The sequence below is a fragment of the Anolis sagrei genome, chromosome 3 (genome assembly GCF_037176765.1).
Source record: "Anolis sagrei isolate rAnoSag1 chromosome 3, rAnoSag1.mat, whole genome shotgun sequence".
Taxonomy (NCBI): Eukaryota; Metazoa; Chordata; class Lepidosauria; order Squamata; family Dactyloidae; genus Anolis; species Anolis sagrei.
The window spans coordinates 171,423,501-171,441,989 of NC_090023.1; the positions used below are offsets into that span (position 1 = coordinate 171,423,501).

At 42.9% G+C, this 18,489-nt stretch overlaps 1 protein-coding gene across 3 annotated transcripts in view; it reads right to left on the bottom strand.

Annotated features, from left to right (window-relative positions):
* LOC132771180 (broad substrate specificity ATP-binding cassette transporter ABCG2-like) overlaps positions 1-18,489 on the bottom strand; it is a 99,798-nt gene that overhangs the window by 24,831 nt on the left and 56,478 nt on the right. For all 3 annotated transcript variants that reach the window (XM_060768869.2, XM_060768870.2, XM_060768871.2), the window contains 4 exons: positions 15,219-15,376; positions 13,009-13,160; positions 9,995-10,087; positions 6,007-6,194 (listed from right to left, as the gene is read on the bottom strand). In XM_060768869.2, coding sequence (XP_060624852.1) covers positions 6,007-6,194; positions 9,995-10,087; positions 13,009-13,160; positions 15,219-15,376 — 591 coding nt within the window. The remainder of the gene's footprint in view (positions 1-6,006; positions 6,195-9,994; positions 10,088-13,008; positions 13,161-15,218; positions 15,377-18,489) is intronic.

An 18,489-nucleotide genomic window follows, 5' to 3' on the forward strand; every position in this document is an offset into this window, starting at 1 on the left:
CAAAACAGAAGATAATATACAGTAGACTCTTAGTTAACCATAACTCAAGCAACTGGAACGCTGAAGCAACCAGCAAAAATAATACTTTATATGAAAAATTATAATATACATACAATACAGTAAAACTGTGTTACATTTAGTTTGTCCATTTCCATTTAGTTACTGTAGTTCACAGAGTTTATGGTATGGTATAGTATGGGTATAGTATATATTGCCAGATGTTCAAGCTGGGTTTAGAAAAGGCAGAGGAACAAGAGACCAGATTGCCAATATCTGCTGGATAATGGAGAAAGGCAGGGAGTTTCAGAAAAACATCTACTTCTGCTTCATTGACTATTCTAAAGCCTTTGACTGTGTGGATCATAATAAATTGTGGCAAGTTCTTGGTGGGATGGGCATCCCAAGCCACCTTGTCTCTCTCCTGAGGAATCTGTACAAGGACCAAGTAGCAACAGTCAGAACTGACCACGGAACAACAGACTGGTTCAAGATTGGGAAAGGCGTACGGCAAGGCTGCATCCTCTCACCCAACCTTTTAAACTTGTATGCAAAACACATCATGCGATGTGCGGGGCTTGATGAATGCAAAGCTGGGGTGAAAATTGCTGGAAGAAACATTAACAACCTCAGATATGCAGATGGCACCACTCTGATGGCCGAAAGCGAGGAGGAGCTGAGGAGCCTTCTAATCAAGGTGAAAGAAGAAAGTACAAAAGATGGGTTGCAGCTAAACATAAAAAAAACCAAGATTATGGCAACAAGAATGATTGACAACTGGAAAATAGAGGGAGAAAATGTGGAGGCCGTGACAGACTTTGTATTTCTAGGTGCAAAGATTACTGCAGATGCAGACTGTGGCCAGGAAATCAGAAGACGCTTACTTCTTGGGAGGAGAGCACTGTCCAGTCTCGATAAAATAGTAAAGAGTAGAGACATCAGACTGGCAACAAAGATTCGCATAGTCAAAGCCATGGTATTCCCTGTAGTCACCTACGGATGTGAGAGCTGGACCTTAGGGAAGGCTGAGCGAAGGAAGATCGATGCTTTCGAACTGTGGTGCTGGAGGAAAGTTCTGAGAGTGCCTTGGACTGCGAGAAGATCCAACCAGTCCATCCTCCAGGAAATAAAGCCCGGCTGCTCATTGGAGGGAAGGATACTAGAGACAAAGTTGAAGTGCTTTGGCCACATCATGAGGAGACAGCAAAGCCTAGAGAAGACAATTATGCTGGGGAAAGTGGAAGGCAAAAGGAAGAGGGGCCGACCAAGGGCAAGATGGATCCTTGAAGTGACTGGACTGACCTTGAAGGAGCTGGGGGTGGTGACGGCCGACAGGGAGCTCTGGCGTGGGCTGGTCCATGAGGTCACGAAGAGTCGGAGACGACTGAACGAATGAACAACAATAATAGTATGGGTATAGTATTAGTTAGGCTTATTTTTAATAGTAACTCTCAAGCAAATAGACACTATACATCCCATATAGATTACTGCAACGCGCTCTACAACTGTCAAATGGTCCAATGGACAGCAGCCAGATTGTTAACAGGAGCAGCGCTTAGGGAGCAAACAGCTCCTCTGCTGCGCTAGCTCCACTGGCTGCCAGTCTGCTACTGGGCACAATTCAAAGTGTTGGCTTTAGCCTATAAAGCCCTAAACCAGGGGTCCTCAAACTAAGGCCTGAGGGCCGGATATGGCCCTCCAACATCATAGGTAAAAGGTAGTCCCCTGACATTAAGTCCAGTCATGTCTGACTCTGGGGTGTGGTGCTCATCTCCATTTCTAAGCCAAAGAGCCAGCGTTGTCCGTAGACACCTCCAAGGTCATGTGGCCGGCATGACTGCATGGAGCGGCGTTACCTTCCCGCCAGAGCGGTACCTATTGATCTACTCACATTTGCATGTTTTCGAACTGCTAGGTTGGCAGAAGCTAGGGCTGACAGCAGAAGCTCACGTCGCTCCCCGGAATCGAACCTGTGACCTTTCGATCAACAAGCTCAGCAGCTCAGTGCTTTAATCCACTGCGCCACCGGGGGCTCCAACATCATACGAAGGTTTAATTTCCTATCTCTCTATGAGTTCACCCTCACAATTAGTTCTCCCCCCCCCCCCCTTATCTCACCCAGAGTTTTTAAATCATTTTATGGACATGCGGCCCGCCCTTTGTCTTTCTGTCATTACGTTTAGTTCCTATGTTTTGTGTATATTGCTTTATATGCTTTGATGTTTTATATTTTAATGTTATGTTGTTTATTTGATTGCAATTTGTATTGTTATATTGTAATTCTTGTTCGGGCTTGGCCCCATGTAAGCCACTCCGAGTACCCTTTGGGGAGATGGTGGCGGGGTACAAATAAAGTTGTTTATTGTTATTATTATTATTATTATTATTATTATTATTATTATTTACCCGGCCCTCGCTCAGGGTCTGCCACAGCCTGAAATGAATTAAAGCACACAACCGCAGCAACAATCCTATCTCATCAGCCAAAAGCAGGCCCACACTTCCCATTGAAATACTATTAAGTTTATATTTGTTAAAATTGTTTTTCATTTTAATTATTGTATTGTTTTAAAATGTTTTTGCACTACAAATATGTGCAGTGTGCATAGGAATTCATGCATGTTTTTTTCAAATTATAATCCGGCCCTACAACAGTTTGAGGGACTGTGACCTGGCCCTCTGTTTAAAAAGTTTGAGGACCCCTGCCCTAAACGGTTCTGGCCCAATTTACCTGTCCAAACACATCTCCCCTTATGAACCATCTAGGACTTTAAGATCATCTGGGGAGGTCCTGCTCTCGATCCCGCCTCTATCACAAGTACGTTTGGCGGGGATAAGAGACAGAGCCTTCTCTGTGGTGGCCCCTCGGCTATGGAACACCCTCCCTAAGGAGATTAAATTGCCTCCCTCACTCTTAACGTTTCAGAGACAAGTTAAGACGTGGTTATATGAGCAAGCGTTTACAAATGCAGAGTAACTGACATAGGAAATGGAATCACTTGACAATGGAAATTGGACAACGTTTTTAACCAGGAGACGATGATGATAATGATGTTGGTTTTTATTGTTTTTATTGTGGTTTTATATTGTCTTAATGCTTAATCTGTATTTTGCTATTATGTGTACTGACTTGTTGTAAACCGCCTTGAGTTGCCGATATATAAATAAATATATTTATACTATTGACAAGCTGGAATGTGTCCAGAGGAGGGCGACTAAAATGATCAAGGGTCTGGAGAACAAGCCCTATGAGGAGCGGCTTAGGGAACTGGGCATGTTTAGCCTGAAGAAGAGAAGGCTGAGAGGAGATATGATAGCCATATATAAATATGTGAGAGGAAGCCACAGGGAGGAGGGAGCAAGCTTGTTTTCTGCTTCCTTGGAGACTAGGACGCGGAACAATGGCTTCAAACTACAAGAGAGGAGATTCCATCTGAACATTAGGAAGAACTTCCTGACTGTGAGAGCCGTTCAGCAGTGGAACTCTCTGCCCCGGAGTGTGGTGGAGGCTCCTTCTTTGGAAGCTTTTAAGCAGAGGCTGGATGGCCATCTGTCAGGGGTGATTTGAATGCAATATTCCTGCTTCTTGGCAGGGGGTTGGACTGGATGGCCCATGAGGTCTCTTCCAACTCTTTGATTCTATGATTCTATGATTCTATATATATTTGGAAATAAAGCAGCAGGGTGGTATTTCCAGCCCCTTCCTGGCGGTGAGTGAAGCTGCAAACAGGAGGCCCTGCTTCCAGTTGTCACAGCTTACTCACTGGTAGATGGGGACTGGAAAAAATCATCCTGCTGTGCCCTGATCATCAGCAGGATAGACCTGCATCACTCTGTGTGGCTCCTGGATGGAAGCATCAGGCCAGAAGATGATGCTTAGGAATGCATTTGTAACTGGAGGGGCCCTGCTCTCGGTCCCTCCGCCTGCACAAGCACAGCTGGTGGGGACTAGGGACAGGGCCTTCTCGATGGTGGCCCCTCGACTTTGGAACTCCCTGCCATTAGAGATCAGAACTGCCCCCTCCCTCATGACGTTCAGGAAACTAACAAAGACCTGGTTATGGAACGCGGCATTTGACAACTGATTTAATTCTTTGCCCACATGAAAGGAGGATGATGAATGGGATTGTGATGGTGTCGGACGATTTGGCTCTTTTAACTGGGATGATAATGTTTTAATGTGTATGGTGCTGGTATTTTAATCGTGTAATGAAGTGGCATTGTGTTGTTATTGTATATTTTTTGTATGTTAACACATGTTGTGAACCGGTCCGAATCCCTCTTTGAAGGTGAGAGGGTCGGTATATAAAACCTCGAAATAAATAAATAAATAAATAAAAATAACTAAACAGGTAATGTACCATCTTGGCCTATTTTTGAAATCTTATAAACACTGAGGTTCCCCCAACATTTTCTGGTGATACTTTATGCTGGCATATGTATAATGCTTATGCTCGTTATATAATCAAAGCAGAACTTGGGAAAGTTACTTTTAGGAAAATTGTTCTCAGATTCCTTCAGCAAGTACCATGTCAGCTTGTGCTTTCTGGGAGTTGTCATTCCAAAAAGCAACTTTTCCAAGCTCAGGATCAAAGACACCCACAGCTGGAAAAAAAGGAAAAACAATGTGTATTGTCGAAGGCTTTCATGGCTGGAATCACTAGGTTCTTGTGGGTTTTTTTGGGCTGTAGAGCCATGTTCTAGAGGCATTTCTCCTGACGTTTCGCCTGCATCTATGGCAAGCATCCTCAGAGGTTGTGAGGTCTGTTGGAAGTAGGAAAAATGGGTTTATATATCTGTGGAATGGCTGGGGTGGGGCAAGGAGCTCTTCCCTGCTGCAGTTAGGTGTGAATGTTTAGCTGATCACCTTCATCCGCAAACCAGATCAACAATTGGGTCACACTGTCTACAGAAAACCCACACACACAGATAGATATCTACATAAAAACTCCAACCATCACCCAAGTCAAAAAAGAAGCACCATTAAAGCCTTGGCAGACCGTGCAAAAAGAATCTGCGAACCCCACCTCCTCCAAGATGAACTGAACCACCTCAACTGGGCTCTCCAGGCCAATGGATACTCCACCTCAGACATCAGAAGAGCTGCAAGACCAAGAACAAGCCACGAGAGTAAAGATGAAGATCCACCCAGAGGAAAAGTGTTCCTGCCATACATCAAGGGAACCACTGACCGCATAGGGAAGCTGATGAGGGAACACAACATACAAACAATCTACAAACCCACCAAGAAAATCCAACAAATGCTACGTTCAGCAAAGGACAAGAGGGATCCTCTCACCTCTGCAGGAGTCTACCGTATATCATGCAGCTGTGGACAAGTCTACATAGGGACCACCAAACGCAGCGCCCAGACATGCATCAAGGAACATGAAAGGCACTGCAGACTACTCCAACCAGAGAAATCAGCCATAGCAGAGCACCTGATGAACCAACCTGGACACAGCATATTATTTGAGAACACAGAAATGCTGGACCACACCAACAACCACCATGTCAGACTACACAGAGAAGCCATTGAAATCCACAAGCATGTGGACAATTTCAACAGAAAGGAAGAGACCATGAAAATGAACAAAATCTGGCTACCAGTATTAAAAAACTCTAAAATTATAACAGCTAAACAACAGAGAGGAAAAAACCAGGCACAGATTAACACCTCCCAGCAACAGATTTTCCCAGGCTCAGGCAGGCCTTCAAATGCTAATGAAGGTGATCAGCTAAACATTCACACCTAACTGCAGCAGGGAAGAGCTCCTTGCCCCACCCCAGCCATTCCACAGATATATAAACCCATTTTTCCTACTTCCAACAGACCTCACAACCTCTGAGGATGCTTGCCATAGATGCAGGCAAAACGTCAGGAGAAATGCCTCTAGAACATGGCTCTACAGCCCGAAAAAACCCACAAGAACCTAGAAAAACAATGTGCTTATTTTTGAGTTTCTCCATCTATCCTTCAATTCCTATTCTTAATGTTTTCATCTTCACCTGGTGGATGAATGAGGTAACGTATTTGGGTTTGGATGGAACGACATCCAAGGAGTGGCTCTGAGATGACTGTAGGCTTTTCAGGTCCTCCTGCAGCTGTTCATAGTAGGTGGATTGGCGATAATAGTTGGAGAGCACGCTCTTGTCAAGAGAGGAGTTGCTGGAGAAATTGATGTCTTTTTTACTGCCTGAGTCAAAGAAAAGAAAGATTGGACACATCACTCCACCGTTACCCAAGATAAAAACAATTTGAATCAATTTGATCCAAGGGCTGACCCAAGACATTCTCCTGCCTTAGGATCAGGGGCGGCTCAACCCATTACGCAAAGTAAGCATTTGAAGTATGGTTGATTTTGCCCAGGGGCGCTCTTGAGGTGCTCCTGGGGGGAAATAGACCTTGACATATGCGAGTTGTAGTTACTGGGATGTATAGTTCACCTGAAAGCAAAGTGCGTAAGGGGGTATGACAGTTCAAAGATGGCCATGACAACGTCCATGATGAGGACCGCTCCGGTCGCCCTTCAACGACGTGAAAATGGCAGTGAACTCTTGGTTATCGGAGCAGCCGGCAACTATGTCAAAAAATAGAGTGAAGTATGTACTTTCTGAAAATAAATTTACTTTTTTGAAATAAACTTTCGTTGAATACTTATGTTCAAACGCACCTTACTTAAAAAATACCCCTCGTATATCAGTGATTGGTTGGGGGGGGGGGGGGGGGAAATACTGTTTGCTTACCATTGAAAATTACCTAGGGACACCTCTGCTTAGGACAAAGGTAAGATGAATGCCTTGATCTTTGCCTCTGACACCTTTATCAGCTTGTGAGTTTGTCTTATATTAATTGTTTGACTTCCTTTGCAAATATTACATTTACACATCTTGACTAATAAAGGAGCAAGGAGTGTGAGCCTGTCTCTGCAATAGCTTCCAGACCATTAAACCAATAATTTGGTTTTAAAAAGTTAATGTAATAGGTTTATTCTATCTTTATCCACTAGGTCAATCAATGTTCAATACTTACACAAATGACCAGCCACTGCCAGAAGGGACAGAGAGTTTCATCTATGCTGATGATCATGCCATTACTGCTCAAGCAGGGAGCTTTGAGACGGTAGAACAGAAGCTCTCCGAAGCTCTAGGTGCTCTTACTGCCTATTACCAACTGATACCTAATCCATCTAAAACACATGTGCTTTTCATCTCAAGAACAGACAAGCATCCCGAGCTCTGAGGATTACCTGGGAAGGAATCCCACTGGAGCATTGCAGCACACCCAAGTACCTGGGAGTCACTCTAGGACCATGCTCTGACCTACAAGAAGCACTGCCTGAACATCAAGCAAAAAGTGGGTGCCAGAAACAATATCATACGAAAGCTGACTAGCACAACCTGGGGATCACAACCAGATACAGTGAAGACATCTGCCCTTGCGCTGTGCTATTTTGCTGCTGAGTATGCATGCCCAGTGTGGAACACATCTCACCACACTAAAACAGTGGATGTGGCTCTTAATGAGACATGCCGCATTATCACGGGGTGTCTGCGCCCTACACCACTGGAGAAATTACACTGCTTAGCCGGTATTGCACCACCTGACATCCGCCGGGAAGTAGCAGCCAATAGTGAAAGGACCAAGGCAGAGACATCTTCAGCTCATCCCCTGTTTGGGTATCAGCCAGCACGTCAACTACTTAAATCAAGAAATAGTTTTCTTAGATCTACAGAGACACTCGCTGGAACACCCCAGCAAGCGAGAGTCCAAAAGTGGCAGGCTCAAACCCAGAACCTCAATCAATGGCTGATAACAAATGAGAGACTCCCTCCTGGTCACACAGAAAACTGGGCGACTTGGAAGGCACTGAACAGACTGCGTTCTGGTACCACGAGATACAGAGCAAACCTTCAGAAATGGAGCTACAAAGTGGAATCCACAACATGCGAGTGTGGAGAAGAGCAAACCACTGACCACCTGCTGACCAATGCAACCTGAGCCCTGCCACATGCACAATAGAGGGCCTCCTTGCAGCAACACCAGAAGCACTACAAGTGGCCAGATACTGGTCAAAGGACATTTAATCAACTACCAAGTTTGCAAAATCTGTGTTTTTTTATCTGTTTGTTTGTTTTGTTCTGTTAGAAATGTAATATAATGATATGGTTGCTGATGACACGATAAATAAATCCACTAGGTGGCAGCCTAATCAATGTGTCTGGAACGCCTCTTCACTAACTACATAGCCGACTCGTCTAGGCACTAAATAGCTATGTTTTAGGTCAAATGTTTTGATGGCAAAAACCTTTTCCATAAAAGGCCAGCTTGTCAAAAAATGGCAATCACAAAACTGTACTATATGAACATAGTGTATCATCATTGGAAAACAAGTCTGCATTGACTACTGGTTTGTTCCTGGGCACATATTTAAAGTGCTAATAATAATAATAATAATAATAATAATAATAATAATAACTTTATTTATACCCTGCCACCATCTCCCCATGGGGACTCGGAGCAGCTTACATGAGGCCAAGCCCAAACACCATCAGTAAAAACAACAAGAAATAAGCAAATAAACAGTACAATTAATATAACTCACAAATAGACAATAACACACAAAGATTTAAAAACCTATGGCCGGGCGAGATGTAATAGTTAAAATTTTAAAAATAAACGCTGGGCATGAGCTGAGGTAGAATGTATCTAGTAGGAGGGGTTTAAACGAAATGCAGGGAGAGCAACCCAACGGGTTCACCGCTTTGAGTCGCCTGAGGGCTGAGAAAAGCGGTATAGAAATAAAGTAAGTAAGTAAAGTAAGTAAACGGGTAATTAAAGTGCTTCTTGGGACATTTTGCAGGGGATTGTTCCTTTATTCAGGGAAGGCACAGTGGAATAGCTACGTTTTCAGGCTCCTCCTAAAGACTGCCAATGTGGGGGCCTGTCTGATATCCTTGGGAAATGAGTTCCAGAGTTGGGGGGCCACCATGGAGAAGGCTCTCTCCCTCGTCCCCACCAATCGCGCCTGCGAAGGGGGTGGGAGTGAGAGCAGGGCCTCTCCAGATGATCGAAGACATCGTGTGGGTTCGTACACAGTCATAATAACATCAATAATAATAATAATAATAATAATAATAATACTTTATTTATATCCCACCCTATCTCTCCATAGGGACTCAGGACAGTTTACACTGAATATCGGCAAACATTTTGTTGGAATTCTACATACCAGCATAACAAGCAAGAAGCAAATAGAAGATAGATTGGCCCCATAGCTTAGACCAGGGATCTTCAAACTAAGGGCCGGGGGCCAAATACGGCCCTCCAAAGTCATTTACCCGGTCCTCGCTCAGGGTCAACCTAAGTCTGAAATGACTTGAAAGCACACAACAACAACAACAAGTTTATAATTATTAAAATTGTTCTTCATTTTAATTATTGTATTGTTTTTAAGCGTTTTTTGCACTACAAATAAGGCATGTGTAACGTGCACAGGAATTCATACATGTCTTTTTAAAATTGTAATCCAGCCCTCCAACAGTTTGAGGGATTGTGACCTGGCCCTCTGTTTACAAAGTTTGAGGACCCCTGGTTTAGACTGTGGGCCAATCTACACTGTGCAATTAATGCAGTTTGGCACCCTTCTACTGCCATGACTCAATGCTATGGAGTCATGGCAGTTCTCGTTTCATAAACTCTTTAGCTTTATCTGCCAAAGAGTACTGCTGCCTCACCAAATTACAACTTTCATGATTCTACAGTATTGAGTCACAGAGGTTTAAGTAAGATCAAACGGCATTAATTCTACAGTGTAGATGCACCCAATGGAAGAAATTATGACTCGGAATCTTTGGTGGATTTATAGTGTAGACGCACTATATGTGGCAGAAACTTGCAAGACAGGTAGCACTGAGTTAGGTGGTATTGCTTACTTCATCTAGCACACATTAGTAATAACTTTTCCATCTGAGTTGACTTCTGCAAAAGACTCACCTAAGCCTTCTCTCAACTGGGACTGCACAACCTCTCCACTGATCACATCCAGAAAAAAGTCCAACGGATTGTTGAACTGCTCACAGTAGTAGCCTGAAACAGAAATACACATGAGATAGGGATTACACACTGTTGGGTTTCACTGTCATGAATGACTTTTCAATAACTTTGAAGCATAGATTCTTTTTATTGCAATTTCCAGTGTGAGAGGGTATATCAGACTACAGAAAAACATTTAGACAAAGAATGACATTGGACATACAGACATACAGATTCAATACAACTACATTGGATTTACAATTACATTGGTTAACAAACAAAGGAATTACATTTTCACTCAGCATTCACACCACATGTACACGCATTCATCCTCAGACATTTAAATATTACTATATCTCCCTCCTTGGAGAAGCACTGTTAGGCCAAACCCTGCTTTCCTGCAGCCTGCCAATGTATAGTTCCATAACTTCCATAACGCCAAAACTACAAAATGCCGAAATGCCAAAACTTCTTTCCCTAAGAACAATGCCAAGGACCAGATCTCTGTTTCCCATACAGCACAACCGGACTCCCTACACAAAATCCAAGACCCTAAAAACACACTTCTTCCTCTTTCCTTGAGAAAAGAAGCCCCAAAGTGTCCAGAATCATGCTTTCATGTATATATCTGATATGCAAAATGGATTTTCATTCACTGGACCAAATTTGGCCCAAATACCTGATTCGCCCAAATTTGAATACTGGTGGAGTTGTGGGGATTGATTTTGTCATTTGGGAGTTGTAGTTGCTGGGATTTATAGTTCATCTACAATCAAAGAGTATTCTGAAGTTCACCAACAATGGAATTGAACCAAACTCCCATGACCAAGAGGAAATACTGGGAGAGTCTGGTGGACATTGACCTTGAATTTTTGGAGTTGTAGTTCACCTACATCCAGAGAGCACTGTGGATTCAAACAATGATGGATCTGAACTAAATTTGGCACAAATACTCAATATCCCCAAATGTGAACACTGGTGGAGTTTGGGGAAAATAGACCTCAGCATTTGGGAGTTGTAGTTACTGGGATTTATAGTTCACCCACAATGAAATAGCATTCTGAACCTCACCAACGATAGAATTGGACCAAACTTCCCACACAGAACCCCCATGACCAACAGAAAATACTATGTTCTCTGATGGTCTTTGGTGACCCTTCTGACACCCCCTCGTGACACCCACAGGGGTCCCGACCTCCAGGTTGAGAAACACTGCCTTAGAAGATAGTTCAGTGAAGCTAGTTAGCTCCAAGAACCTTTCCTATCTAGAATGGATTTCCTATGTCTTTAATAAACATATTATTTTTGAACCTATGAAATTATGGATCTGCAATCTTGTTCCATCCTGTTGAATGGAAGCCAATCCTTGCTCACTACATGTACGTTTCTGCTGCTTATGAACTGTGCATCCACCACTCTGCTATATTTTTGGTGGAATCACCCCAGGAGAGGGTTGTTTTGAGCCTAACAGATCATGATTCCCAACACACACAAAGATGAAGGAGTTCACACTGGCTTCATTTCAGAGTATTTCCAGTATCACCTTGAGATCACTTGCACATATGGAGAAGCAATGTTGATGTTCAGATCTCCCTCAACCCTATTTTTAAATGAGGCAGCTTACAATTAAAAAAACCAACGAGAATTACAATAAAAACTATATCAAGAATGAATGCATCAGAAACAGTTTTAAACACACAAATAATATCTGTAATAGGAGCCTTTGGTGGTGCAATGAGTTAAATTGTTTGATGACTGACAAGTCAGAGGTTCGAATCTGGGGAGAGTGCGGATGAGCTTCCTCTGTCAGCTCCGGCTTCCCATGTGGGGAGATGAGAGAAGCCTCCCACAAGGATGGTAAAACATCAAAAAAACCAAAACTAAAACATCTGGGTGCCCTCTAGGCAATGTTCTTGCAGATGGCCAATTCTCTCACACCAGAAGCGACTTGCAGTTTCTTAAGTCGCTCCTGACACGAAAAAAAAAAATCCTGTAATTGCAAGTAAATATGTTTGCCCACTTGGATCAACACATTTATTATTACCTAATACTTCCATGAAGTATAGATGAACCAAAGGCTATTTAGTCCCACACCGGGACTGTGGCACAGCTGCATTAAGATCACTACTGACTGAAAGGTCATGAGTTCGAAGCCAGCCCGGGTCGGAGTGAGCTTCCGGCCAAAATTGTGTAGCTTGTTGTCGACCTTTGCAGCCCGAAAGACAATTGCATCTGTCAAGTAGGAAATTTAGGTACCACTTATTAACAGCTTTACAAGGCTATAAAAATCTTCAGGAAGTATGCAAAGAATGAGAAAGTACTTCATCAGTGTCACAAACCGACGGTGAAGCGACAGCTTCCCTGGTGGCCAGAAGCTGGAATGTTAAATAGCCTCTGAGTGTCTGTCTATATATGTTGTGAGTCTGTGGCATTGAATGTTTGCCATGTATATGTACATTGTAATCTGCCCTGAGTCCCCTGCGGGGTGAGAAGGGCGGAATATAAATACTGTAATTAAATAAATAAATAAATAAATAAATAATATAAATAATAGCTATTACGTTTACTTCCAAACTATCTGAAAGACTATACCTCTCTATATAAGCCTGCACAAGCATCTTGGGTCCCTTTTTGGGAAAAAGGAATGATATAAAAAGTCTGTGGGCCTTAAGTGTGATTTATTAAATCTGTATTTACGATTCTAGAGGAGAGAGGCACTGTGGGCATGCAGGAGGCTGAGAGATGTCAGGGGACAAGGCATGTTGACCCTGGAACTGGTGGTGGTGGCCCTGTATGCTGCCTGCATTCCTCCATCCAGAAAATACACTTAATTTGTACAGTCCAATCCACCCACAATTGTTTCTTGGTTGCAATTGTCTCACCCATTATCTTATTCTTGTTGATGCTGTGTACACAGACATATTGGGAACAACTCTTCACTATCCTCAAATGTTAGTTCTGCTCTCTTTCCTTACCTATGCCATTGAAATAGGTGGTGGCTTCTTCTGCTGGTCCTGCAAAGATGATTTCCCCCTTGTTCATCAAGGTCAGGTGGTCAAACAACTTGAAGATAGAGAAGCGTGGCTGATGAATAGAGAAGATGACTGTCCTTCCTTTCCTGGAAAGTCTGCAAAGCAAAGATAACAGTAGCAGCATTATGAGAGAGTAGCCCATGCTAACTTCCAGCCCTAAATGTATGTCAAAAGGAAACCACAGAACTGCTGCCCAAATGCACTTCATAGATGAACATTTTAGGAAATAGACTAAAACCCAGTAAATGATGTGCAATTAATGCAATTGCATTTTGCAGAAGGTACGTGTTGATGTGTTTTGAAAATGTATAATGTAGATTTCAAAGTGTGTATGTATGTTTAAAAATGCAATGCTATGTGCCGAGTGTAATTCCTGTGTGGAAAGGGTTAACTGAACCATGAAGGGAATCAGCATTCCTAGAGAGGTCATAAATCGTAGTGCAGAGAGCAATGGACGCACTTCACTGTGGAATGCAGGAGGTGTGGACTAATGCTGATAGCAGCATGTTCTATGTTCGCGATGTAGCTGCCAGATGGAGAGGAAGCAGTTTTATGATGTGCTTAGCTTCTAATGTAAATAGATGTACAATAAATTAGTTTATAGCCTAAAGGAGGCTGTGATCAATGTGTTTCCTTGCCTTGCTGTGCTGAGATACCACTGACAGTACTTTAGCCTATAAAGTCCTAAACGATTGCGGCCCAGCTTACCTGTTTGAATGTATCTCCTATGAACCACCAAGGAGCTTAAGATCGTCTGGGGAGGCCCTGCTCTTGATCCCACCTGCCTCACAAGTGTGATTGGCAGAGACGAAGGACAGGGCCTTTTCAGTGGTGGCCCCCGGCTATCGAACTCCCTCCTCAGGGATATTAGATTGGCCCCCTCCCTCCTGACTTTCTGAAAAAAAGTAAAGACCTGGCTCTTTCAGCAAGCTTTTATTTGTCTGTCTGTCTGTCTGTCTGTCTGTCTATCTATCTATCTATCTATCTATCTATCTATCTATCTATTTATCTATAATTCAGACTTATAAGCCACCACTCCCTTAGGGCTTGGAGCAGCTTACAAGAACAGACTAAAATCTAAAACAATTTTTAAAAACCCAGCAATATCAAAGATCAAAAGCCTGTTGAAACAAATATGTCTTACATGCCCTGCGGAACGCTGATAAGTCCCGCAAGGCACGGACTTCAGGTGGCAGAGTGTTCCAGAGTAATGGTGCCACTGCTGTAAAGGCTCTGCGCCTGGTTGCTGTTAGACGCTAGGTCTTAAAACTGGGAGCTTCCAATAAATCTTGGTCCTCAGAACGAAGGGATCTCTGGGGTTGGTAGGGGGTGAGGCGGTCCCTCAGGTACATCGGCCCCAGACCATATAAGGCCTTTGAAAATGCAATGGAATAGATTTATTTATTTACTTTATTTGTATACCGCTCTTCTCAGCCCTTGGGCGACTCAGAGCGGTTTACAACAATTTAGATATACAGGATACAAAATCATTATGCATTTAAAATACAGAAGCATCACAAGTCATTAACATCATTAACATAGGCATCAAAACATCAATACATCAATATAACAAATCCATCCGGTCTAGTCGGTGAAATCAGAATCCAAAACTCGTTGTCTGTTATTCCGTGTTCCAATAATCAGTATTTATTTAATATTTAGATAACACGGAACTATGAATGATGAATGTGGAATGGCCAGACAATGTTACTGGATAACGTTTTTAACAACATGACACCGATGATTATATGCTTGAATGGTTTTTATTTATGTTTTATATTGTAATGTTGATTGTTTTTAATGGCACTTTTATGAATGCCTGACATCGAATTGTGCCAATCTGTAACCCGCCTTGAGTCGCCATATGGCTGAGAAAGGGGGGCTATAAATATCCTAAATAATTAATTAATAAATACTTACTTTGCTCACTCTCCATCAGGAGATATCGCTGTATATAAGCTGCTTCTTAAATTGAAAACTGGCATGCATTTTCAGGATAGAAATGACTGCAAGAAACACAATGTACTAAGCTCTCTGGCTATATACACAGTAGCCTACCATACGTGTATATCTTATCTTTTTGAGAACCAAATTCTGCCTAAGTTAGTCTTCTGTTGGGATAGAGAAAAGAAAGGCCAAGCATAGAAACTCACTGGTGTAATAGCTGCATGATGGAGTTAGCTGTATTTGCATCCAATCCTGTGGTCGGCTCATCCAGAAAGATCAGGGATGGTGACGTGATCAGTTCCATGCCAATGCTGCACCGTTTCTTTTCTCCCCCTGAAACACCACGCAGGAATTCAGTCCCAATCTGAATGCCATGGAGAGAAAAGAAGTGGAGAGAGAAAGAAGATCAGGGTTGCAAAATCCACTGTGTTTCTCTGGACGTAACAGACATCTCCTTACAATGTTATTCTACTATTTTTGACCAGTAATTGAATTGTCTCATTAGGATTTGAGCTTTTACTGAGGGCATTCCTAGCTCCGCCCTTACTGCTGCTGTCAGTGTTGTTCAGGAGGGTGTGAAGCTGCTTAACTTGGAAGGTTTTGATATTGGTCAAATTGATGTGCCCCCAAATTTCAACCCCAAATGTAAGTGTTGGCATTATTTTTGTCTTAAAGACTTCCAGGGCAGATCTGATTGTGTCTGGGTATCTGTGATGGTATAGCTTATAAATGGAACCTGCCGCTTTCATTGCTCTTTGCAAACTGTGAGTAATGTGGTTAGCCCAAGCACCAGATGAAGAGAACATAATGCCTAGATATTTGAAATTATTTATTTATTTATCTCCTATATTTATAAAATTAAAACTTGTGTGCCAGGTGCGTCCGTACCTTGGGAAGTCTGACTTGGCCACGGTGGTCCACGCTTTGGTTACATCCCGTTTAGATTACTGCAACGCTCTCTACGTGGGGTTGCCTCTGAAGCTGCAGTTAGTCCAACGCTCGACAGCCAGACTACTAAAGGGTGCTGGGTACAGGGAGCACACCACTCCGCTGTTACACCAGCTCCACTGGCTGCCAATTAGCTTCTGAGCACAATTCAAAGTGCTGGTGTTAACCTATAAAGCCCTAAACGACCCCGGCCCTGTTTACCTCTCCGAACGTATTCTCCCCTATGAACCATCAAGATTATTAAGATTGTCTGGAGAGGCCCTGCTCTCTGTCCCACGTCTGGTGGGGACGAGGGACAGGGCCTTCTCAGTGGTGGCCCCTCGACTCTGGAACTCTCTCCCACCGGAGATTAGAACCGCCCCTTCTATCCTGACATTCAGGAAGCAGGTGAAGACGTGGTTATGGAGACAGGCATTCGATGAGTGAGCCAATACCCTGAGATATGGATGGAGGATGGTGAACATCAAATTTAGTGGGACGACTGACCATTGTATTTATTGAATGTAATTGCTGTTTTGCTCTTTTAATGTTTTATTGCAATATGAAGTATGATGTTTTATTGACTGTATGTATATTATGGTTGGAAACCGGTCTGAGTCCCTCAAGAGAGGTGAGAAGGACGGTATATAAAACTTTTAAATAAATAATAAATAAATAAATTATACCCTGCCCTTCTCCCCTTGAACGGGGACTCAGGGCAGCCTAACAAAAGTCTCATACGATGCTAGAATCATAAAAACAACCACAGTACAATCAAAATATTAAAAACAACAATTAAAACAATTAATTAAGACACATCTATTAAAATCAAAATCCAAAAACCAGTCCAGGTCAATTCATTCCCAGATGTTGTGTGATCTTCCACTTGCTGCTCATTGATCAAACGCTTGGTCCCATGACAGATATAGTGTCATAGATTTGAAAGGGACCCCTAAAGAAGGGCCTCCCTCTTGTCTAAAAGACAAGAGAGAGGTGGCCAATCTGATATCTCAAGGGAGGGCGTTCCATAGGAGGGGGGGGGGCACTGCTGAGAATGCCCTGTCTCTCAACTGTGTTAGCGATAGTGGTGGGATCGAGAGCAGGGCTTCTCTTTAAACTTCATGATGGTTCGTGGCAGGAGATAAGTTTGGACAGGTAGGCTGGGCCAGAACAGTTTAGGGCTTTAAAGGTTAAAACCAGCACTTTGAATTGTGCTCGGAAGCTGATCGGTAGCCAGTGGAGTTGGCGTAACAAAGGAGTTGTATGTTCCTTGTATGTTGCTCTGGTGAGCCACCTGGCTGCCAACCGTTGGACTACTTGAAGCTTCAAAGTCAACCCAACGTAGAGTGCATTACAGTAGTCTATTCTGGATGTAACAAGAGCATGGACCACCATGGCCAAATTAGACTTCTCAAGGAACGAGATGGTCTGGTTTGCCTACTCTGGAACATGCAACATATAATTGTCCTTCTTTAGGGGTCCCTTTCAAATCTATGATACTATGTCATATACACATATATGTTTGTGTGTATGTGTGAATCATATATATCCATCTATATCTATGGCTGTACGGCTCTTTGTCAGGAGGGCTTTGATTATGTTTTCTTGCCCTGGTGAAGGGAGTTGGACTGAACAGCCTTAAGGCAGCATTTCTCAACCTGGGGGGTCAGGACCCCGGGGGGGGGGTTGTGAGTGGGTGTCAAAGACCACCAAAAAACACAATATTTTCTGTTGGTCATGGGGGTTCCTGTGTGGGAAGTTTGGCCCAATTCTATCATTGGTGGGGTTCAGAATGCTCTTTGATTGTAGATGAACTACAACTCCCAAATGACAAAATCAAATTTTTTGAGTGATGGTCACTCCTTGGGTTAGTAGGTATCTTGTGGCCAAATTTGGTGGCAATTAGTCCATCAGTTTTTGAGTTATGATGTCACTCAAAATGAACAGAGCATTTTATATACAGTACTAGCTGTCCCCTGTCACGCGTTGCTGTGGCCCAGTCTGTTGATCTGGAAAATAAAGTAATGAGAAAGTGTTGGTTTCTAATACAGTATATGTAATTTATTTATGCTTGTGGGTAAACAGTATTTCTTGCTATTTCTTTGTCAGTGTTGATGTGGAGAGTGTCTGATTTGCCCACCCTGTAACATGTAAAATATCATTGTCCTTCTTTAAGGGTCCCTTTCAAATCTATGATACTATATCTCTCTGTGTGTGAATCATATCTCTATCTATCTATCTATCTATCTATCTATCTATCTATCTATCTATCTATGGCTGGATGGCTCTTTGTCAGGAGGACTTTGATTACGTTTTCTTGTCCTGATGAAGGGAGTTGGATTGGATGGCCTTAAGTATTTTCTGTTGGTCATGGGGGTTCAGTGTGGGAAGTTTGCCCCAATTCTGACTTTCGTGGGGTTCAGAACACTCTTTGATTGTAGGTGAACTGTGAATCCCAGTGACTACAACTCCCAAATATCAAGGTCTATTTTCCCCAAACTCCACCAGTGTACATATTTGGGCGTATTGAGTGCTTGTGCCAAGTTTGGT